General features: G+C 44.2%; 1 protein-coding gene across 2 annotated transcripts in view; it reads right to left on the bottom strand.

Annotated features, from left to right (window-relative positions):
* The window catches only part of frem1b (Fras1 related extracellular matrix 1b), a 150,645-nt gene that overhangs the window by 33,332 nt on the left and 93,046 nt on the right, over positions 1-24,267 (bottom strand). For both annotated transcript variants that reach the window (XM_067990288.1, XM_067990287.1), the window contains exons 23-24: positions 20,229-20,493; positions 18,368-18,782 (exon numbers count right to left, since the gene is read on the bottom strand). In XM_067990288.1, coding sequence (XP_067846389.1) covers positions 18,368-18,782; positions 20,229-20,493 — 680 coding nt within the window. The remainder of the gene's footprint in view (positions 1-18,367; positions 18,783-20,228; positions 20,494-24,267) is intronic.

The raw sequence follows: 24,267 nt of genomic DNA, 5'->3' as shown, positions 1-24,267 counted from the left end.
GCCCCAAAGGCTGACAAACTAGACCACCCATGACTGGAACAAACTCTTTCCAAAGCAGACAAAAGCAGTCCAGCACCAGCACAAAGTTGTTACCAGAAGTCAGAATTCACTTGTGCAACACAGAAAATAGACAAAAAAATCTCAAAAGTTAACTAAGCCTAAGAGGACAAACCAGCAAACTAACCTGTATGGAGGGGATCAGCCTTTCAAATAGCATTCCTGCAGGATCTTTAATGACTGTTAGTGCCATGAGTTGCTGAGCACATTTATCTCATGGTGAATCACACACCGGGACAGACCAATTTCACAAAAGGGACCTACAATAAGCGTAGGGCCCCTATTTAAATGGCGGACGGCACACTTCCATTGTGGGATGAACACGTGCGCCACCCGCCTTATGCACCTGCTTTACATCTGAAAAATAGGCATGGCATGATCGAATCTCTAGGCCAATAAATCTAGTAATTTCTGTACATAGTACATAGAAACTGTTGGATTTTCATACAAACAAAGCTGGTTCACCAATGTAACAAACAGCAAAATACTGCAGATGGTAGAAATCTGAAATAAAATCAGAAAATGCTGTTAACAGCCTGCTGAGTGTTTCCAGCATTTTCTGTTTTTGGTTCAATAATGTAAAGGGAACTTGTCACCTTTATCTGGTTTGGTCTCCACATGACTCTAGTTCCACTTTACATATTGACTTAATTCTCTCTGGAGAGGCCTAACAAACCATTCAGCTGTCAGGGCAACTAAGGATGTGCAATAACTGTAGCCTTGCCAGTGTCATCCGCATACTAAGAACAAATATTTTTAAAAAATTATTACTCTTCTATCATTCTTTAACTGGTTCTGGACACCATGTAATGTGCATATTATGGACTGATAATTCACATGCTGATCTTACAAAAAAGTGAACAGTGAAAGAGAAAGTGAAAACTGAAAGAAAATGCAGAGCATTCAAGGTAGAAACAATTGTTATTTTCTGGGTGGTGGTCCATGCCGATGTTTATGCTCTACACGAGCCCCTCCCTCCCTATTTCATCTAACCCTATCAGCATAGTTTTCGATTCCTTTCTCCCTCATGTATTTATCTGGCTTCCCCTTAAATGCATCTATGCTATTCGCCTCAACTACTCCATGTGGTAGCGAGTTCCACATTCTAACCACTCTCTGGGTAAAGAAGTTTCTCCTGAATTCCCTATTGGATTTATTAGTGACTATCTTATATTTGTAGCCCCTACTTCTGGTCACCCCACAAGTGGAAACATCTTCTCTACAAGAGAGAGTCTAACCACCTCCCCTTGACATTCAACGGCATTACCATCGCCGAGTCCCCCACCATCAACATCCTGAGGGTCACCATTGACCAGAAACTTAACTGGACCAGCCATATAAATACAATGGCTACAAGAGCAGATCAGAGGCTGGGTATTCTGCGGCGAGTGACTCACCTCCTGACTCCCCAAAGCCTTTCCACCATCCACAAGGCACAAGTCAGGAGTGTGATGGAATACTCTCCACTTGCCTGGATGAGTGCAGCTCCAACAACACTCAAGAAGCTCAACACCATCCAGGACAAAGCAGCCTGCTTGATTGGCACCCCATCCACCACCCTAAACATTCATTCCCTTCACCACCGGCGCACTGTGGCTGCAGTGTGTACCATCCACAGGATGCACTGCAGCAACTCGCCAAGGCTTCTTCGACAGCACCTCCCAAACCCACGACCTCTACCACCTAGAAGGATGGGGGCAGCAGGCGCATGGGAACAACACCACCTGCACGTTCCCCTCCAAGTCACACACCATCCTGACTTGGAAATATATCGCCGTTCCTTCATCATCGCTGGGTCAAAATCCTGGAACTTCCTTCCTAACAGCACTGTGGGATAAACCTTCATCACACGGACTGCAGTGGTTCAAGAAGGCGGCTCACGACCACCTTCTCAAGGGCAATTAGGGATGGGCAGTAAATGCTGGCCTCGCCAGCGACGCCCACATCCCATGAACGAATAAAAAAAAATCTACCCTATCAAACCCTTTCATAATCTTAAAGGCTTCTATCAGGTCACCCCTCAGTCTTCTCTTTTCGAGGGAAAAGATCCCCAGCCCGCTCAATCTTTCCTGATTGGTATAACCTCTCAGTACTGGTATCATCCTAGTAAATCTTTTTTGCACCGTCTCCAGTGCCTCTATATCCTTCTTATAATATGGAGACCAAAACTGTTCACAGTACTTCCATGTGTGGTCCAACCAAGCTCCTATACAAGTTTAACGTAACTTCTCTGCTTTTCAATTCTATCTCTCTAGAAATTAACCCTAGTGCTTGGTTTGCTTTTTTATGGCCTTTTTAACTGCGTCGCTACTTTTAGTGATTTGTGTACCTGTACCCCTATATCCCTCTGCTCCTCTACCCCATTTTGACTCTTATATCCCAAGGAGTAAGCGGCCTCCTTATTCTTCCTACCAAAATGTAATACCTCATACTTATCTATATTGAAATTCATTTGCCAATTACACACTCATTCCACAAGTTCATTAATGTCTTCCTGTATTTTGTTGCAGTCCTCCTCGGTATTAACTATACACCCAATTTGATGTCATCCCCAAATTTTGAAATTGTACTTCTGATTCCTGAAGTTTATGTAAATAGCGAACAGCAGTGGTGCCAGCACCAATCCTTGTGGAACACCACTTCCTACCTTTTGCCGGTCTGAGTAATTACCTTTAACTTCTAGGGCATGATTTTGACTCCGAGTCGGGAAAGGGGCGGGGGGGGGTCTAATTGTGGACGGGAAACCCAGAGTTACGGGTTTCCCTGACATCCTTATGATTTTGACGTGAGGACGTCTTTTTTTTTGTCAGTTTGCCGTCCGACTGACTGGCCTGATTGACAGGCTGGTCTCAGTCGGACGGGAGACCAGGCAGGGAGAGGACCTGTTCAGGTAAGTCTTAAGGTAAGTCGTTGTTTGTATCGATGGGGGGGTGGGGCATGGGAGGCATGGGGGCATGGGAACACGGGCATGGGTTGGCACCAGGCCACAGGTTGGCACGGGGGTCATGGGGGGAGTCAGTCATGGGGCGAGGAATCGGGGGTCAGGCATGGGGGGGTGTTGGGATCAGGGTCATCGCGGGGGTCCGCGATTGTTGGTAGGGATCGGGGATCGGGGTCGGGGGTCCGCAATTGTTGGTGGGTGGGTCGGGGATAGGGGTCGGGGGTCCGCGATCGTTGGGGAGGTCAAGGATCGCAGTCGGGGGTCCGCGATTGTTGGGGGATCACTGCAGGTAGGCTTGTTGGGCCTGTGGGAAGCACTCCTACTCCTCCAAGCCCACAAGCAGTGCCAGAAAGGCACCTACCTGTTAGCCTTGGGCCTTCTCGCCTCCTTTCACGTGTCGCGAAAGAGAAGGCCCGGGAACCCAGGCCCCCCGGGGTTGAAATTGGAAACTGTGGGAAAATGGAGGCCCGAATCCTTCTTGTAAGGTCTTAAGGCCTGAACCGCCTCCTGGGAGCGGATTGGTCGCCCGCCCTTCGTCCCGCCCCGGTGAAAACCGGAAATGGGCGGGTTGGAGGCGGGTTGGGGACGGGTCTGAAATAGTTGCAATTTTGAATGCAACCCCTGTCCCCAACCCACCCGTTTTTCACCTTTAAAATTGTGGCCCTATTCTCTGTTTTCTCTTTTGTAATCAGCTTGCCATAAGGAACATAAGAAATAGGAGCTGGAGTAGGCCATACAGCGCCCCGAGCCTGCTCCGCCATTCAATAAGATCATGGCTGATCTTCGACCTCAACTCCACTTTCTTGCCCGATCCGCATATCCCTTGATTCCCTTACGGTCCAAAAATATATCGATCTCAGTCTTAAATATACTCAACGACTGAGCATCCACAGCCCTCTGGGTAGAGAATTCCTAAGATTCATAACCTTCTGAGTGAAGAAATTCCTCCTCATCTCAGTCCTAAATGGCCAACCCCTTATCCTGAGACTATGTCCCCTAGTTCTAGACTCTCCAGCCAGGGGAAACATCTTCTCAGCATTTACCCTGTCAAGCCCTCTCAGAATCTTATATGTTTCAATGAGATGACCTCACATTCTACTAAACTCCAGAGAGTACAGGCCCATTCTATTCACTCTTTACTCATAGGCCGGCCCTCTCATCCCAGGAATCAACCTAGTGATCTTTTGTTGCACCGCCTCTAAGGCAAGTATATCCTTCCTTAGGTAAGGAGATCAAAACTGTACGCAGTACTCCAGGTGTGGTCTCACCAACGCTCCGTACAATTGCAGCAAGACTTCCTTACTCTTGTACTCCAATCCCCTTGCAATAAAGGCCAACATGCCACTTGCCTTCCTAATTGCTTGCTGTACCTGCATGTTAACTTTCTGTGCTTCGTGTACAAGAATACCCAAATTCCTCTGAACACCAACATTTTGTAGTTTCTCACTATTTAAAAAATATTCTGTTTTTCTATTTTTCCTACCAAAGTGAATAACCTCACATTTCTCCACATTATACTCCATCTGTCACCTTGCCCACTCACCTAAACTGTCCATATCCCTTTGCAGCCTCTTTGTGTCCTCCTCACAGCTTACTTTCCGACCTAGCTTTGCATCATGAGCAAACTTGGATACATTACACTCTAAGTCATTAATATAGATTGTAAATAGCTGAGTCCCAAGCACCAATCCCTGTGGCACCCCACTCGTTACTACCTGCCAAACTGAAAATGATCCGTTTATTCTTACTCTGTTTTCTGTCCGTTAACCAATCCTCAATTCATGCTAATATATTATCTCCAATCCCATGAGTCCTAATCTTGTGTAACAACCTCTTGTGTGGCACCTTATTGAATGCCTTTTGGAAATCCAAATATACTACATCCTCGGGTTCCCCCTTATCTACCCTGCTAGTTACACCCTCAAAAAACTCTAATAGATTTGTCAAACATCTTTCATAAAACCTGTTGACTCTGCCTAATCATATTATGATTTTCTAAGTGCCGAGTTAGTACGTCCTTACTAATAAATTCCAGCATTTTCCCTACTATTGATGTCAGGCTAACTGTACTATAGTTCTCTGTTTTCTCATTCCCTCCTTTCTTGAATAGCGGGGTTACATTTGTTACCTTCCAATCCACGCGAACCATTCTAGAATCTAGGGAATTCTGGAAGATCAAAACCAATGCATCCACTATCTCTGTAGCCACCTCTTAGAACCCTAGATGGTAGGCCATCAGGTCCAGGGGATTTGTCGTCTTTTAGTCCCATTAATTTTTCTAATACTTTTTCTTTACAAATCTTAATTACTTTAAGTTCCTCCCTCTCATTAGACCCTGGGTTCCCCATTATTTCTGGTATGTTTTTTGTGTCCCCTACTGTGAAGACAGATACAAAATATTTGTTTAACGTTTCTGCCATTTCCTTATTCCCCATTATAATTTCTCCTGCCTCTGCCTCTAAGGGACCCATGTTTACTTTCGCTAATCTCTTCCTTTTTATATACTTGTTGAAGCTCCTACAATCTGTTTTTATATTTCTTGGTGGTTTACTCTCATATTCAATTTTCTCCCTCTTTATCAATTTCTTGGTTATCCTTTGCTGATTTCTAAACCCTCCCAACCCTCAGGCTTACTACTTTTTTGGCAACATTGTAAGCCTCTTCTTTTAATCTAATACTATCCTTCTCTGGTTAGCCACGCTTAGATCACTTTTCTCATGGAGTTTTTATTTCTCAAGGGTACGTATATTCGTTGAGAATTATGAATTATTTCTTTAAATGTTCACCATTGCTTACCCGCCATCATATTTTAAAATCTAATTCTCCAATCTACCTTAGCTAACTCACTCTCATACCTACACAATTAGCTTTGTTTAAATTTAAGACCCTAGTTTTGGACTTAACTATATCACTCTCAAACTCAATATGAAATTCTATCATATTATGATCACTCTTCCCCAGAGGATCCTTTATTATAAGATTACTAATTAATCCTATCACATTACTCAATACTAGATCTAAAATAGCCTGTTCCCTAACTGGTTCCTTGAAATATTATTCCAGAAAACTGTCTCAGATGCATTCCATAAACTCGTCCTCCAAACTACTTTTGCCAATTTGGTTTGCCCAGTCTATATGAAGATTAAAGTACCCCATGAATATTGCATTACCCTTGTAACATGCTTCTCTAATTTCCTGATTTATACTCTGTCCAACACTATAACTACTGTTAGGGGGCTTGTAATCTACTCCCACCAGTGTTTTCTGCCCATTGTTATTTCTTAGCTCCACCCATAGTGATTCTACATGATGATTTTCTGAGCTAAGATCTGTTCTCACTACTGTCTTTATCTCATCCTTTATTATCAGGACTACCCCCTCCCCCACCTTTTCCATTTTGCCTATCTTTTCTAAAAGTCAAGTACCTGGAATATTTAGTTCCCAACCTTGGTCACCCTACAACCATATCTCAGTAACGGCTACTAGATCAAACCCATTTGTCTCTACTTGTGCCATTAATTCGTCTATCTTGTTACAAATGCTTCGTGCATTCAGATACAGCACCTTTAATTTTAACTTTTACTTTTTTTCCCTGACGTGATCTTCGTCACTACTGCCCTATTATCTTTGTTCCATTCTGCTACTCGTCCCCTGACTCCACTTGCTCTTACATTAGTCATGAGTCTACTATGCTGTACCTTATCAAAGGCCTTTAGAAAATGCAAATATACTACATCTACTGCATTACCCTTGTCTACCTTTTCTGTTACTTCTTCAAGGTTACTGCTGTAATGTTATGATGCAGCTTGTTCATTTGATGTAAACTTTAACTCCCAATTGTCAGGAATAGACCCCTCCTACTTTAATGTGCTGAGGGGTCAGGCTACAGTGACACAAAATGCCAATATAATTGCAGTCTTGGAGTAGGAAACAATGACATTTGTTGGATGCGGACTGACCTGCTGCAAATTTCTATAATTTTCAGTTTTTAATCTCACATTGTCAAATTCTACAGGATGAATTCCATATCAACATGGGCAAGTTTGTTCTTAGAACTAAGATCCCAATAATATGAAATAAAATACATAAGTAGAATTTATATTTTCTTCAACATGTTATGAATAAAGGCAATCTCATATGCTAATTGAATTGGTCTTTTTAAAATATCTAACCTGGGCTAAGCAATTTCACAGGAATCATTCAGAACCACTCTTATCGTGTCTGGAGGATGCTGGGAATAACAGTTTCCTCACATTCCTATAGATGTTCAGAAATATGCAACAGGCTCCCTTTATGAGAATGAAGTCAAAACTGAGTCCTAAATTGTTCTAAATTGGTCACAGAAGAATATTCTGGTCCTTTGAAGGACCAGAATATTCTTCTGTGACCAATTTAGAACAATGCAACCTTTCAGGACTACAAAATGGACTAAACTCTGATTGTAGCTAAACTAAAGGAACTAATCACAATCATCAAATGGAAACTGCCTTATTCTAAGGAAGAGCTAGGAATTTATTTGTGGTATTCAGTACAAAAATGGACGTGCACATTCCTCAAGAGTTTCAGCTATCCGTCTCCTAGTGATCCATATGGCAGAGGAGAAGACAAAGTTGTCTCTTATTGTCAACTGCATTTAAACCAGTTGACTGGCTGGTAAGTGGATAATGTTTAGTTGCTCAAACCCCAATTACTGTCATTACTTGATCATGTAATATTCCAAATGATGTGATGTGCAGACTAACATTTGTTTTCCATATCTTTTACTTTCATTTTCTCACCAGGGTGAGGATGGGTGCATGAGGAGAGCTGTTCTGGATCATTATATAACTAGGCACTAATACGTGAATGAGAGAGACTCCCTCTAATTTCCCTTCGTGGGAAGTGCTCCACTTTTGTCTGGTGTGTCCCAGACCAAGATTAGAAGCTAACTGTGGAGAATTATAGCAGAGTATCCATTTCCTGCCCCTCTGTATTGCAGTGAACCGGCATGTTTGATGCAACTTGACATCCAGAAAGTAAAATGATTTCCATTTTAAGCATATCTGCTTCTTGGTCTGAGAAATGATTAAAAGGAAAATTGACCTAATCACATATCAAAAATAGCAGATCGGGATACTTAAAAAGTTAACCATTATGAAAATACTTGATTGAGTTTTGTTATAATAAATCACCCTCATTGCAATTTTTTTTAATAGTTTATATACTTTATGAAATAACGGCATGATTTGTGCAAGTTTTTCAGCACCCCAAATGGGTCAGTGAATAAATGCAACATATGGTGTGCAATTGACCCATACTTGTCAGGAAGTTCCCAGGTCTGCTCCTTGGTGTGCGCTGAGTCAGTGTCAAGATGGTGTGGGGCACTCTAGTTCAACTCAGTGGCCCTAAAAGCCAATGGGCCTTGTTGTTGCACTCCCCTGAGCAAGTTGGCCAGGATTGTGGCACTCAGGGTGGAAAATCCGAATACGGTGAGTGCTGGCCTCCAGTTTCTGGGGGGCGGGGGGGGGGGGGGAGGGGTCCTGGTTTGGGGCAGAAACTCCGTTCATCCTAAACATGCCCCCTGGCCTGGGCCCAAACTGGACTCCCAAAAAATTAATCAGCATGTCATGTTTGTTGGTCTCTTTGTAAAGGGGGCTGATTAGAGCACTAACCTGCACCATTGTGCCAGTGGTGCCTATCTGGCAACTAGCAGCTGGCTACCACCGCATTCGCTGCCTCCTCCTCCGATAGGTAACTAAGATGAACCCATAGCGGCGTTGGCGCCTGCTGGTAATATGAAAACTAGGTAACCTCTACCTGACTCCAGATACTTTGGCGGGGTCAGGAGCAGGAGCCACTGGGAGGCTATCCCCACGGTGGCAGGGCGATGCCAGGGATTTTCAGGGCCAGGGACAGAAAAAAAATCAGCTGAAAGAGCAAGTGTGTGGATATCGGGTATGGCGGCAGGGGTTGTTCTTGCCCCATTAGTGGAATAGCCTGCTGATACTTAGGGGGCAATTCTAACCTGACCAGCCCGCCAGGAAACTGATCAGATTGGGTGCATCGCTGGTTTTAGACCCTGCCTGATTTTACTCTCCATTGCAGTCAATTGGGCTTGGTGTAAAACTGGCATTCCACCCGATCCCATGAGTTTCCCGCCCGGGAGTTAGGTTAAAATGACCCCTTTACTATTTAGGCTTACACATTAAAAATGGCCATGTGGTACTAGAGGGCTGCTGGCACTTGTGGAATCATATTCCAGCATAAGTCAGTGCCTTCAGTAAAGTAGGAGAGAAAAAGGGAGAAAATGGTGGTAGGGGACGTTAAGAAGCGTTCATTTGCAGCAGAAAGGTGCTTTTTGGGATATACGTTGGAGGCAGATACCGACAGACACCCTTCATTGAGTTAAACCACATTCAAATTTACAACAGCACTGTGCAACCTTGGGCTTGGAGCTCTTGAGAACTGCAGAGTTAATTTATTCCAGAACATCCACTTTTGAAGTTTTGCCAAAAATGTCTCTCAGATTCAGTCTGCATCAGCACCTGCCTAATTAACCCACGTAGCAACTAAACAGACATCCTCCATACAGGAAACCAACTTGTTTTCCAGTCACTAACTTTTAGGTTTATTATGTGAGCAATTGCTGTTAAATGAGATAAAGATGTATTTAATCATTGCTGTAGCAATGTAGGTCTGTGACATAGAAATATTGCAACATACAAATATTTACATAATTGTAGCATTTAGTATTAGTGTTGCATGTCTGTCATCTCACAGAAATTATTAATTTAATAACACAATACTGAACATCATAGGTGAATGATGATAAAGTAAAAGAAAATGATGGAAAATAAAAATGTATCTTTATTTTGAATCAAAAATACTATTCACTAGGTGGCTGATCTCAAATTCCTAATGTTTATATTTTGTCTAATAGTATATTTTTTCTGCAAAAAAAGGATTGATATTTTAATTACTATTTAGTATTTAATTAATCTTACATATTTGTCGCCAATCTTTTCCTTTTATTTGTGGTGCATGAGGGGAAAGTCCTCTTTAATATTTTTTGTAGTTTACACAACTCCTACCTATTTGCTCCTACTTAAAGATAAAATTTTGTTTATGGTAATGTTGATATTTTAATATATTTTGCTAAGTATTTGCTTGCAGTTACTCTAATAAAAGGTCCCAGTTAGTAAGGTTATAATTTTTTTAAAACTAATTAATGCAGTGGAAGGTTGACAGTAGAAATGGACTCAGTTTGTCCTCTGATAAATGATCCTGCTCTTACCTTCAACCTATAATCCCCCAGCTCTGTTCCAACCTTTCTTGCCTTTTGCTATTCTATTGATGCAATAAATATGCCATTGCTGTTCTGAATTTCCTCTCTTGTTTTACTATGCTCCAAATAAATCATCCTTCGTGCTCTTTCTCCTCCCTGGATCCACTTCCCGTCTTGTTTGTTGCACTGAAACTCACTCTTTCCGAGAACCTGAAAATTCCTTACTCCCCTCAGTCTTCCTTTTCCACTACAACCATTTTTTATTTGTTCTTGGGGTGTGGATGTCGCTGGCAAGGCCAGCATTTATTGCCCATCCCTAGTTACCCTAAGAAGGTGGTGGTGTCATAGAGTCATAGAGTCATAGGGCTCGATTTTAGGGTCGGGTTACCTGCGGGTTTCCAGCGGGGGGGCCCCGAAAATCCCGATCTCCGATCACGTGACCGGATTCGGACGAAATCCCGGCCACTTCCGGGTACCGCGCTGACGTGCGGGGCTGCGCGCGAAAGCCCCGCTGGTGGGAATCCCGCAGGCAATTAAAGCCAGCGGGGTTCCACTTGAGAGCACTTAACTTGCTCGTTGTGGTCAGTTAATGAGCTGAAGCAGCTGTCAAAAGAGGAAGTGTGGGATTTTAGGTTCAAAGCAGTCAGTTTCCCACACTGGGGGAAACAGGACCCTTCAAACCAGGCGTGTTGCAGCCAGCAGCCTGTGGCAGGTGCCAAGGTGCGCTCCACGGGGGAGAGCCCTCACCCACGCAGGAGGCCACCGCGTCACATAGGGCAACCCCTGCCCTCCACCAACCCCCGCCAAGCCAGAGGACAGACCGACACGAAACCGCAGCCCCAGTCCGAGGACCCACCCACCTACCCTGCACAACCCCTCACACCAACACCTGCCAGATGGGTGGTGCGTTGACATCGTCGGAGGACGAACAGGATGACCAGCCCCAGCAGCCTCGCAGTCCACGCCGTCCGCCTCGGAGAGGTGGGGCCCCCCAACACGGTGCTGCGGCACACCCACCTGCACAGCAGGAGGGAGGGCAACCGCAGAGAGAGATGCGTCGCAGGAGGCACTACCCTCCGCACAGGGTGTACAGAGCGAGGCTCAGCTTCATGGACCTCTCCGAGGAGCAGTGCATACGGAGGCTCAGAGTCAATCGCCAGGTAGTCGCCGACATCTGCAGCCTCCTTAACGACGAGCTGCTCCCGGATGGACCAAGCAGCATCTTCTTACCTGTCGCCGTCAAAGTCACCACTGCCCTCAACTTCTTCGCATCCGGTTCCTTCCAGGGTGCCACCGGGGACATCACCGGGGTCTGTCAGTCCTCTGCACACAAGTGCATAAGGCAGGTCACCGATGGGTTGTTCCGCAGGGCCTCCCACTACATCAACTTCGCCATGGACGAGCGCAGCCAGATGGAGAGGGCGGTTGGATTCCATGCCATGGCCGGCTTCCCACGGGTGCAGGGTGTAATCGACTGCACCCACATCGCAATATGGGCACCTCCGCATGAGCCAGGGCTGTTCATCAACAGGAAGGGGTATCACTCCATGAACGCCCAGCTCATCTGTGACCACCGCCAGAGATTCCTACACGTGTGCGCCAGATACCCCGGCAGCTGCCACGATGCCTTCGTCCTCAGGGAGTCCGCCGTCCCGCCCATCCTGCAGGCACCCAACGCCGGCAATGGCTGGCTCCTCGGCGACAAGGGGTATCCCCTCCACACGTGGCTCATGACACCTCTGAGGAACCCCATCACCGAGCCGGAGCGTCGGTACAATGACAGCCACACTGCTACCAGGTCTACAATTGAGCAGACCATAGGGCTTCTCAAGATGCGCTTCAGGTGCCTTGATCGTTCTGGGGGAGCGCTCCAATACACACCATTCAGAGTGGGACGAATCATAGTTGTCTGCTGTGCCCTGCACAACATGGCCCAACAGAGAGGGGTGCCGCTGGAGGAGGCCCCATCCACACCCGCCACCCACATTGAGGAAGGCGAGGGCGAGGAGGAGGAGGAGGAGGAGGAGGAGGCGGAGGAGGAGGACGCGCCAGAGGATGTTGGACGACCCATGCGCCGAGCCGCGACTCACCGGGATGGTCGCCGGGCCAGGGACGCACTCATACGTCAACGGTTCTCCTAGAGTCACACACTGCGAGGCGCTCGCATCTCCTCACCTGCACATGTGAGCGGCCATACCAGCCCCCTCCACTGAAGAGTGCTGCCAGTAATCCTGCACCCACAGCAGTGTGCCCAATGGGTGGCAGCAGGTGTTCGCCGTCATGATGGCCTCCACGGAACGCAACTACTGCACAAGCCGCGGAAGAATGGACGAGAGGTGGCAGGAGTGGTGAGAATAGACTATTTAATATCTGGAATGTGACATCATTTAAGAAACAAAGTACAAAATAATAAACACCCTGGTGTATTCCCTTTGTGATTATAAGGCCTTTGCAATTCTTCTCCGGGAACCCCTACGTGGTGCTACCCCTGTGGCTCCAGCAGAGGTAGTGGCAGGTTGCTCGTCTTCTTGCCTTGACCGGGTAGATGCTTTTGGCGGACGGCCCCTGGGTTTCGGTGCCCGTGAGGGCACCTCGACAGACTGCTCCTCCTGCACCTGTGCAGGGGCAGACTCGGCCACCTGGAGAGGAGGCACCATTGCGGGTGCTGGTTGAGAGGTGGGCGACGGGTGGGATGTGGGGACGCCTTGAGAGGCGTCCCCGCTTCCATGTCCCCGGTCACCATCATCCCTCTCTTGGCCTCGGCCCACATCACCCCTTCCACCCTGCTGGACGGCAGTTTGGATGGCATGTGTGAGGCCTTGCAAGGCCACCCCTAGTGGTGGCGTCGGAATGTTGCTCACCCTGAATCCGTACAGACGTTGTGAGGGCCTGCAAGGACTCGAAGTGGAGCTGTGCGTGACGCTCGAGGGAGGCCAGCCTGTCCTCCACCGCAGACAGTCCCGCACCTACCCGCGACACTGTGTCGCCGGTACCCTCCTGTGCCTGCGCCACCAATGCCCACATGCAGGAGGTGGACTCCTCCATCGCCTGCGCTATTGTGGACAATGCGCGCGGCACCTCTGCCAGCACCTCAGCAATTAGCTGGTGGCCCTCGACGACTCTCCTTTTCTCTGGTGGCCCCCTGGGTTCAGCATCTGGGTCCGGCTGAGCAGAGCCTGGAGATGAGTGCTCCCTCCGTCGCGGACCCTCCGCGGCTGCCCCTGCCACCAGGGTCTGCTCATGCTCACTCGTGCGCGGTGACTCACCAAGTGCTACCCCAACTAGTTGGCGAGGGGGACCCACCGAGGTGCGTGTCTCTGCGCTGGTGGATGGTTGGCTCTGATGTGACGATGCACCCTCAGAGACCGCCATGTCCTCTGAGGAATCGCCCTCCACGCTCGCTTGACCCAAAGACGGACCTGCAAGAGAACAGAGGGCACTTTGAGGCATGTGGACCAACTTGACAGTGCGCCTGATGGCAGGTGATGAGACGGTAACTCGCGATCATGGGTGTTGAGTGTCAGCTTTCCCTTACCGGCCGTTTCGGCAGCGACACACTCGCCATCGGCCACCGACAGGCAATGTCGCGTGCGGGCGAGGTCGAGCGCCTCCACCTCTGCTTCGGTGAGCTCCACCACTTGCGGCGGGCCACCTCCGGTGCGTGCCCTTTCGCGGTTGTTCTTGCTCCTCTTCTCCTGTGAAGGCAAAACACAGATGTGTGAGTGGGTGCGTCTTGCATCGTGAGACGCATCGAGCATCGGTGTGGTTGGGTTGAGCGTGGCGCGGAACGGATGGGAGGAAGCGTGGGCCACGTGCCCATCCCATTGCATGGGGATTGGGGTGTGTGGTAGTGTTCGGGTGGGGTCAGGGATGGTGGGTACTTGCGTGCACGGCGAGGATGGTGAATGAGTGGCTGTGAGGATTGCTGATGGAGCGCAGTGGTGGCTGTGCAGGAGGGGGTTGTGATCTGCTTGGCGTGATGGTGGGGACGGGATGTGGGAGGGTGCGTTGGTGTACTCACCTTGCCAGACCTAGTCAGGTCATTGAAGCGCTTGCGGCACTGCTCCCAAGTCCTTGGGGTGTTGCCCCTGCTGCTCACCTCCGCCGCCACCTCTGCCCATGCCTTCCTGGTTGCAGCGGCAGGGAACTTGCGCCCATCCTCTGGGAAGAGTGTTTCCCTCCTCCTCCACACGCCCTCCAGCATCAGCTGCAGTGCCAGATCTGAAAAATGGGGCGCAGCCTTTCCCCTTTGTTGAGCCATTCTCCCAGACCTCTTGCTTGCAGCAGGTGGGGCTTTGGGAGACTGCCCCTTTAACTGGAGCTCCTACATCGCGTCGACGGTACTGCGCATGCGCAGCCGGCCGGCACGCAGCTGGGGAGCGCAGAACCCGGAAGCAGGGCTTAATGGGTCCAATTATCCCGCGATCGCGTGGGGGACGCACACAATTACCCGTCCGCGTTTTCCACGCTCCCGGAGGACCACCCGCTGGGAACCCGCAGGCCTGCTAAATTCGAGCCCATAGAGTTATACAGCACGGATAGAGGCCCCTTCGGCCCATCGTGTCTGCGCCGGCCATCAAGCCCTGTCTAATCTAATCCCATATTCCAGCATTTGGTCCGTAGCCTTGTATGCTATGGCATTTCAAGTGCTCATCCAAATGCTTCTTGAATGTTGTGAGGGTTCCTGCCTCCACAACCCTTTCAGGCAGTGAGTTCCAGACTCCAACCACCCTCTGGGTGAAAAAGTTCTTTCTCAAATCCCCTCTAAACCTCCCGCCTTTTACCTTGAATCTATGCCCCCTTGTTATAGAACCCTCAACGAAGGGAAAAAGCTCCTTAGTATCCATCCTATCTGTGCCCCTCATAATTTTGTACACCTCAATCATGTCCCCCCTCAGCCTCCTCTGCTCCTGGTGTGTCGTCTTCTTGAACCACTGCAATTGTAGTTTGATATAACTGAGTGGTTTGCTAGGCCACTTCAAAGGGCAGTCAAGAGTCAAACATATTGATGTGAGACTGGAGTCATATATAGGATGTGTCAGTTTCCTTCACTAAACGACATTAATGGACCAGTTAGGTTTTATGACAATCCGACAGCTTCATGGTCACTCTAACTGATACCAGTATTTTATTTCCAGATTTTTAAACTGAATTCAAATTCTCAAACTGTCATGGTGTGCTTTGAACTCACGGGGGGTGATTTTAAACCCCAAGAATGGGTGAGTTGGGGCGGGTGGGAGTTGAAAATAGTTGTTTTTTGGGTCGCGACCACAACCTGGCTTTATTTCCGGGTTTGAGGTCGGCACGGAAAAGTACAGGCTTCCCACTGGGAATGCAAAGTCCAAAAATTTTGCGGTTGCGACCCAAAAAAACAACTATTTTCAACTCCCACCTGCCCCACACCCACCCGTTCTTGGGGTTTAAAATCACCCCCAAGTTCTCTGGATTATCAGTCCAGCCTCTGGATTACTAGTCCAGTAACATAACAACTACACCACTGTACCCACAGAGTTTTAATGCCAAGGTAGGCATCATTTAAGCACTACTACTTAATTTCCCTCATTTTATCTCCTACTTTGCTCAACAATAGTAATATCCTGCACTACTGGGCCTTGGCCATTCACTTCAGTTTCTCAATATAATAAATAAAGGTCCAAGACTTCTTTGAGGGTTTTGACAGTCTTCGGCTGTAATTCCAGTGGGGGTCAAGTGACGTCCACAAATTCCAGAAGTTCCAGGTGGGCCTTGTAAGGGGACGAACCTCTACCTGTCCCTTACAAGGTCAATGATGCCAAGAGAGTTGAGCTGGAGGTAGGGACTCCCTATGCTGGGAGTTTCCACATCCCTGGTTCAGAAGGGACCAGGCGTAATACTGGAGGCCAGTACATTTCTTCTTTCTTGGTGCAAGTAGGCCCTACAGGGCAGTCTGGAGCAAATTTAAATAAAATGAATTTGGCTCAGCCCCCTTACACAGGAAGCCAGGGGGGAGCTGAATGGGGACTTGGGGAGGGGGGCCTGTACTGCCACAAGAGTCCTCCATTCCATGCAAATGAGGCGTCCTCTTACTGACCCCCGATCTCCAGTGGAGTCAGCACAGGGCCAAAAACCTTAAAGTAGTTTCAGCAGTGAATATTGTAAAGTAGAATTAGAGAAGTTTATAGACCATTTGGGATTTTATTTGCTATATTTACTGAACAAATGGAAATTAAAATCTTATAATATAGCACAAAATACTAGTGCAGAGAAGTGCTCAATGAGTTAATTTATTGGAATGTTAAAGCAGTAATTATTGAAGTGTGATTCACGGTTTAATGGACACTGCCTATTAATTTACATTAAAAGCCTTTATTATAGTCTACTACTGATCCCAAAGGATGATGTCATTAATCAAGCAAGTTCACAAACAACCTAAAATATAAAGGTGTTAAAACAAATAGTAAATTAACTTCCTCTTTTGAATATTACTAGTTACAGCACTGAAATGGCTCTATTAACTATTAAAGGTGGAGATTAATGGAACAACACATTTGTAGAAATGTTGAAATTGTAACTATATTGAAATACGAACACTGAACAGCATTTATTCTGCCAGCTCCATACTGTGATCAGCGCTTTGAATGTTAATTTTACTACATCTTCAGATATCTGAAAATATTCTTTTTTTTAAATGAACAATAATAGTTTTTAGCTTTCTAAAACCAAAAAATCTATAAGAACTATAATTCAATGAAAAAGGAGAAAGTAATTGAGAAAAAATAAGATTACATATCTTGACAATATGACTGCTTAATTAGTTCCAGTTTATAATGAATATATCATCTGTCACCAAATTGTACATTTGAAAGGTGATCAACATTTTCTGACATATGTTATAACAAAAATTAACACCTAGATGAAGAGATATGTTTGGACTGAAATAATGCTTATAAATTTCAACTGTATAACTGCTGCACATACTAGCATTTATAGATCCTGTGTTTATATTTGTACACTTCTGTGTGAGTGTGAAGGGACATTTGTCATTGTGGTTGCATAGTACATACAAAATAATGGTAATAGGTGCTTCACTGACACTTTTGAGGGAACATGTTGTTTGATTATTAATAGTTGGACCTTAAGTCATAGAATCATACAGCACAGAAGGTGGCCATTCAGCCCATCGTGCCTGTGCTGGTTCTTTGAAAGAGCTATCCCACTCCCCTGTTCTTTCCCCATGGCCTTGCAAAATTTTCCTTTTCAAGTATTTATTCAATTCCCTTTTGAAAGTTACTATTGAATCTGCTCGCTCCACCCTTTCAGGCAATGCATTTCAGATTATAACAACTCGCTGCATTAAAAAAGATTCTCCTCATCTTCCCTCTGGTTCTTTTGCCAAGTGTTTGTTGATAGGCCCTATCAGGAAATATTTTCTCCTAAAATGACATCAAAGTTCTTCAAATTCAATTCTTATGCTTTTGGAAACTTTATCATTTATAAATGGACTGAACAGATCAAACATTTTGGGTAGAAATCTAGCTTTTCAATTTAAAGGGCCTTTTAAATGAAATTAATTTAAAATGGGGTGGTTACATTTGGAGATTTTACACAGAGATACATTCTGAGTTTTAGTCAATGCTGTGTTGCAAGGTAGATGTATAGTGGAGTTAGATTGGAAACATAGGTTTCTGTAAAAGCAATGAAAACACTCCCCCAAAATGCCTATAACTAAAAACTATTAAACATGAGTAAGGTTCTATTTTAGAGGAGTTGGCTTTAAAATTGGTAAATAAAAATTGTTTGTGCTAAAGTATCAATACTAAATGAAATAGTCAAAGGAACAAGATCTAATCCTACTTATCTAAACAGGTTGTAAATCAATTGAACTAGTGACTGAATGTACTCTGTGTATAAAAGTGTTTGATGTAATTATATTACATGCAAGAGTTTGATTACTTCAAAACTAATTTGTTTTTATCAGCTATGGATAATTTCTGTAATTTATTTCAATAAAATGTAAAACACCACCTACAGAATATTGCAATTTTAAATTACCTTACTGCACAAAGAAATCAGAGGTTTTTTCCCTTATTTAAGTCAGAGCCTTTGTATAGATAATGTCCACATACCTGTATGCTGAATATAACAGGCTCCTCTCTCATCTGGCCATTGACTAAAAACCCATGATTGGTTCCATCAGAAGCTATGAATGTAAAGTGGTCAAGCTCAGAGGGGCCAGCATTGTGCTTGTATGAAATGTCCAAATTATTCACATTCAGCTGTGTGAAGTGGTCCTGGAAAAGAATGTTTCCTTTCAGATACAAGTTGCCAAACTGAGGAGGCTGGATAATAATGTAGGTTAGGTTTATCAGGGGAGTGTCTGGATCTGTGAGTTGAAGATTATCAGGAGAGATGACCGTCATGGCCCCACCTGATAACTGAAGACCTTTATTATTGACTAGAGTGGGCAGAATACGGTCAGTGCGCTCAATGTTAAATTCCATGGAGCTGTTTCTAACTGTCATCCCATTGCTGACAAAAAATCTGTGGAAAAAGAAGAGTTTGAATGAGAAAGGACTTAATTCCACCATAGCAGATAACAGCATCTGTTAGGAAGTCTCATTTTTTAGTGTAATTATCCCAATCAATCCTGATGAAAAGGTTTTCACTTTAAATTCAAATGTCTGTGCCAAGGGTAGTCATTTTGTTAATCATCTGCATCCATCATCTGTTGGTGTTTTTTAGACATTGTTCTACTAGCCCACAAATAGCAATACCCATCTTTCTTTACGGCCAATGTGCAAGCCCACCCTAATTGTCGATAACAGGATTATTCCTTAATCTTTTAAACATTTTTGATGTGGGTTCCTTTGAAATTTCAAAAAGCATATTCTGTGTATTCTTTGTATCCTCTTTTTTTATAAAATGAATAATGCTCTATCTCTTGCACCCAGCCTGTGTCTGTCAAAATTGATCAGTGCTCCAACAAGCTCTAATAAGATTTTTTTTGCATCTCTTTTCAAGCTTTAAAATCTGTCACAACTGGTATTAATCTAATCCGAAAGAGAATTGTCAAGTGTTGGTGCACGAACAGGCCTTGACAGTTTGTCTTTCTGCAAACTACAGACAGATTGTGAGTTAGGAGCTGCCGAACAGATGGACAAGTTAGGAGTAGCACAATAAAAAGTAATTTAATAAATCACCTGGAACCAGATCACTTCCAAATGCTGAGAATGAATTATAGCAGAGCTGATAGGGAGCTGGGCTTTGGCACTAGATTACGCCAGAAGGTACCGGCTACAAAAAAGTGATAAACATTCATGAAAAACATCTATTTCATCATAGTCAAAGGCTGGGAACCCACACAGGCCTCGATGTTCTAAAAACAACTTATTTTTCTGTGTCAGAGTAGATTTTTAATTATACCATTTAAATATATTGAATTATAATCCACATTATGGTTTTCCATAATCACAGTTAATAAACTAGGCATGATTAATACAAATGTTCCTCTATAGCAAGTAAGCAATAAAATACAATAGGATTATAAATGGATATAAATCCTTACTCTGTAAGCCCTTTGAACTCTCAGCGGTCAGTCATCCCTGACAAAAATACCCTGTAGGATACTCTGTTCAACTAGTCTATAGAATTGTCTGTGTCAAATTATATTTGCGTTATTTCATAGGGGATTTGAGGGGCTTTTGTAAGAACAATTTTAATTTCCTGTAGGACTAAAGGAGTGACAGTAAAATTAAATATAATGATTTTAGAAAACTTTCTAAGCTGTGTAGTTTATGCATGTTATTCATTATATAGAATTTATGTAACACTCGGTTGTATAAGTGAATTTTAAAAACAGATTCTGTTACAAAACGTACGCTGACAAATTAACAAGAATCCTCAGTTGTGATCAGTACTTTGTGTTTTGGTTTATACTGTTATTGTTAAGACAGCCAGAGTATGGCAGAGCAGAGCAGGCCTCCTCACCTGAATCCATCCGTACTGGCCTCACGACTGTTGTCATGGACATAGCAGACCTTCTGGGCTGCTACCTCCAACTGGCTGAAACTGGAAATGGCCACTCCAGGATAATTGATGTACTCGATCTGACCATGTGCAGGTGGCACAGAGATAGCATACAACAGCTCTTCGGGTTTGCCAGTGCCATCTGTTGCCATGAGAACATCTGTCGTCAAGGTGACCCTGTCACCCTCTGTTAAAGTTACAGGTTTGGTGAGTACAACAATGTCACCTATGGAAAAAAGAGAGGAAGGGGAAAAAAGAGAAAGCAAAACTCATATATTGTCACCCATGAACAAAGCCTCAGCTGTGTTAGTGATGAATTAGCTTAATTTAATTGGTAAAATGCAGCTCTCCTCTTTCATTTGTGAGGTGGCTTTGATTTTATGAACTCCCTATTGTCAGCACGGTGCAGCAGATTGAGTAAATGTTCAGGATTTACAGTTTACAGATGGCACTCCTCGTTCTCACCAGTTGTGACTGTGAATGTTCGTCAGAAAACGGTGCCAGGCACAGCCTCCAGAGAGACGGCTGCTTCCATTTCTCTCGTACCAATCACTTGCTGGCAGCTCTGCTGCTCCGCAGAAGCTGAACCCAGCTCTCTAGGTTGACTGACACCATTTCAGGGAGATTTACCAGATTTTCTAAACTTGCCGCCATCAATCATGAAGATACTCAACTTGTAAAAATGTATATATATTAAATGATTATAGTCACCTCATAAATTCTGAAGATATGCCACTACCATGAAATGTGGAAGATCAAAGAGGGTATTAAGTGTCAAGCAGCTTGATGTGACATCATCTTCAGAGAGTTCTTTTACTGTATGCTCCAGTACATTAAAGGTGAACACATGGGTTCTGTACACTGCTTCCAGCTGGTGCTCTGCTGAGCACAGCCAATTTGCAATGTACAAAAAAACATCAATAAGCCACGCAGTTGGGCTAAACTCTTTATTTCTGACGTGTCATTGAGGGCCCCTATAGTGTTTTTCAATGAATTAGACTTGCAATAATGTTAGCATTAGGATCTAAAGCATTTCTTAGAGAGAAAAAAAAACTGCAGGTGTTCAAAGGAAAATTTTGAAGTAGAATTTTCTTTTACATGAATTGTGCTCAATACTGATGTTTTTTAGCTGACTGCGATTGCTTTGTTACATCCTCATTTGATAAATAATTATTGTTTGTAGTAACTTTATTCACCATGCTTCTAAACAACAAACTCTTTTCCCACATTTATGCTGATAAAAAGATTGGAGTAGAGATAAAAAAAATAAAAACTACGAAGCTGAAATAAAAACCAAAAAATGCTGGAAACACAGAGCAGTTTGATTGGGATCTGAAGTGTGTGACCCTTTACTGAGCTCTAATGAAGGGTTAAATTTACTGCCCCTTGCAGATGTTGATAACCTGCCATGCATTTCCAGCATTCTCTATTTCTATTATAGATTTGAAGTATGTGTTTGGTATACTGGCTCTACTGCTCCACCATTTTCATCTTCCTTGTCTATTTATTCACCTATATACTTTAAAAAGAACAGAATAACATTATTCAGAAAATTGTAAAGGACTTGAAGTATATATGGTAACACTTCTGATCATGTTTGCCTTTATCTTGCATGTTTATCATATTCAATATATTATTAAGTAAAGTTCTCTTTTCGGTTGTTAATAGATGATTAATCGCCTGCTTGTGCCAGCGATGGTAATTTATGCATGCTCCAAACAATGGTGTTTTCAGATGCTGGCTCCAGTCTTTTTAATAGCATTGGATTTTCATTATAAGTCCCATCAGTAATTTTGTTTTTTTGATTTAAATGCTATGAGGAAAATACTTCATTTGGTTATAGTTGAGTTCACAGCACTTGGTGATAGGCAGTTTAATTCCACTTCAGCTGACTTCTGCACAGAATACTGTACCTGTCACAGGCACTTGACAAGATGTCTTCATAAAATAACAAACCAATGCTGTTCTTCTGGTGATCAACAACGAATGCAATGATAGATTTTAATTCATATAATAGTTGTATTATGAAACTTGCTGTGTCATCTTTGTCGGTAATACACAGATGCAGATATCGCACAAGTGAGTATGAAGTTTTTCTTTAAAAGGGGTAACACATTGGGTGTTTCACTATTCCTGATTGAATAGTCTGCTGGAAACAGTATATTGATCTATTTACTTTTAACAGGAGTGATTAGAAGTGCTGAAAATGTTTAGACACTATCAGTTCTGTTCAAAGAGCTATTTCTACCCTCTTTGCAAAAGCAACTGCCTGCCTTCTTGAAACTTTCCTTAGCAGGAATATATTACAAAACTTATGGACATTTTGGGTTAGATTTTCCTCCTTGGCCAGTTTACCATCGAAATAGCAGCATGACGGCATTTTATCAGCTGGTGTTACATCACTGAGAATCAGTCCAATTTTGTTCGATGCACCTTCATTGCGTGTTCATGGCAGGCTCTTGGTGCTGTTAGTGCCCTCTGGGCCGAGGAAAATCCAGGGCTGCTGCAGCAGCTGAAAGGGTCAAGGCAGCCATTTTATGTCTGCAACAGTGTCGCTCACTTCAATGCCTGAGGCTGGTCCTTGTTAAGGGCACCGAGCCACAAATTTAATGAACCTTCAGTTGAAATGTTACTATCTGTAATCTGGCAAGGAGAGAATGTACTTTTAGGCCCAGAGGAAAGTAGGTCCACAAAGGATATGATTCAGGCCCTATGGAAGGGGGTGGCCTTGGTAGTAAATGCCACCTCCAGCAACCTCTGCATGGCTACTCAAAGCTGGAAGAAGTTAATTAATCTCTTCAGAGCTGGCAGTCATACCTTGTAACAATACGTTATAATAAGCATTGTTCCCAATTGCAGCCACCTTGTTCTTACTGTGTTGAACACCATTTGCAACTTACCAGCAACATGCCAGAGGCACCAGAAAATTCATCACGTCCTCTTCCTTCTCCTGCAAGTGTTCTTTTACTCATAGCCAAACACGTAGGGAAGCAATGGAAGACTCAAATGATGTGCATCTTGTTTCCAGCACCTATTCTCACCGCCATTAAGAAATGCCTTCAGACACCTGGGTTACATTCCGTAGGATGGCATGAAGAGTGCCTTGAAGTTCGCTGCTTAAAGAGGAAACGGCCTACAAACAAAGACAAGCAAGCGGCATCTCAATTGAGCAGGGCTCCTGCTGCAAATCATTAGCCAGCCACTTCAGTCACTGTCGGAGACTAGGATTGAAATGTTTTCCAAACACACTGAGCTCCTGATTTCAATTATACCACTGTAGGTAATTGTGAAGTTGGCACCTGGCACTTCCCAAAAGGAAGTGAAAAACTATAAGTCCATTAATTCTATTAAATAGTTCTATTTTAAGAAAGCTTATTCACTTGTTCTCCAGAGGCAGGGAAAGCTCTGCCTTCTAAGAGTATTTGCTTGCCTTTACTTGTTGATAAGCACTGAATCCCAGCTTAGTCAATATCCCACAGCTGTATAGGCCAGGACTGGAGGCCCGGAGCAACAAGCACGCCGAAGGTCAAAGGTGAAGGGTAAACAAGTTACAAAGTATGATGAACACCACTCTTTTAAGGTTTAGAATCTGTGCAGGTTGATCATAGGTGTGTAACTAAAAAGCATTGCATAGTTCCAAACAAATAGGTTAGCACGAGCATTAAAGTAACACCAATCATAAAATCTTGACTTTTATATTCACAGCAACAGTTAAAGGAAGAAAGAAATCCAATTTGAATTTAAGTATGCCAAGTGATAAATTTCTTATAGTCAAGTATGGCAACATATTTTCAACCAACAGGATTTCTTAAAACATATGCTGTGCAACATTAGGATATCCAAACATCGACTCCAAATCTCTCAGGGACAAATCAAATCTATAGTATGTGTTTATATTTTACACAAAGAATACAGATAACTGGGAATGGTTTCAAAGCTGTAATCTAAACAAGGGATCACATGATATTGCAAACCATTCATTTGTGGCACTTTAATTCCA

This window comes from Heptranchias perlo, chromosome 9, assembly GCF_035084215.1.
Source record: "Heptranchias perlo isolate sHepPer1 chromosome 9, sHepPer1.hap1, whole genome shotgun sequence".
NCBI classification, from domain to species: domain Eukaryota; kingdom Metazoa; phylum Chordata; class Chondrichthyes; order Hexanchiformes; family Hexanchidae; genus Heptranchias; species Heptranchias perlo.
The sequence above is the reverse complement of the archived record's forward strand: the minus strand, read 5'-3'. Positions and strand labels throughout refer to the sequence as shown.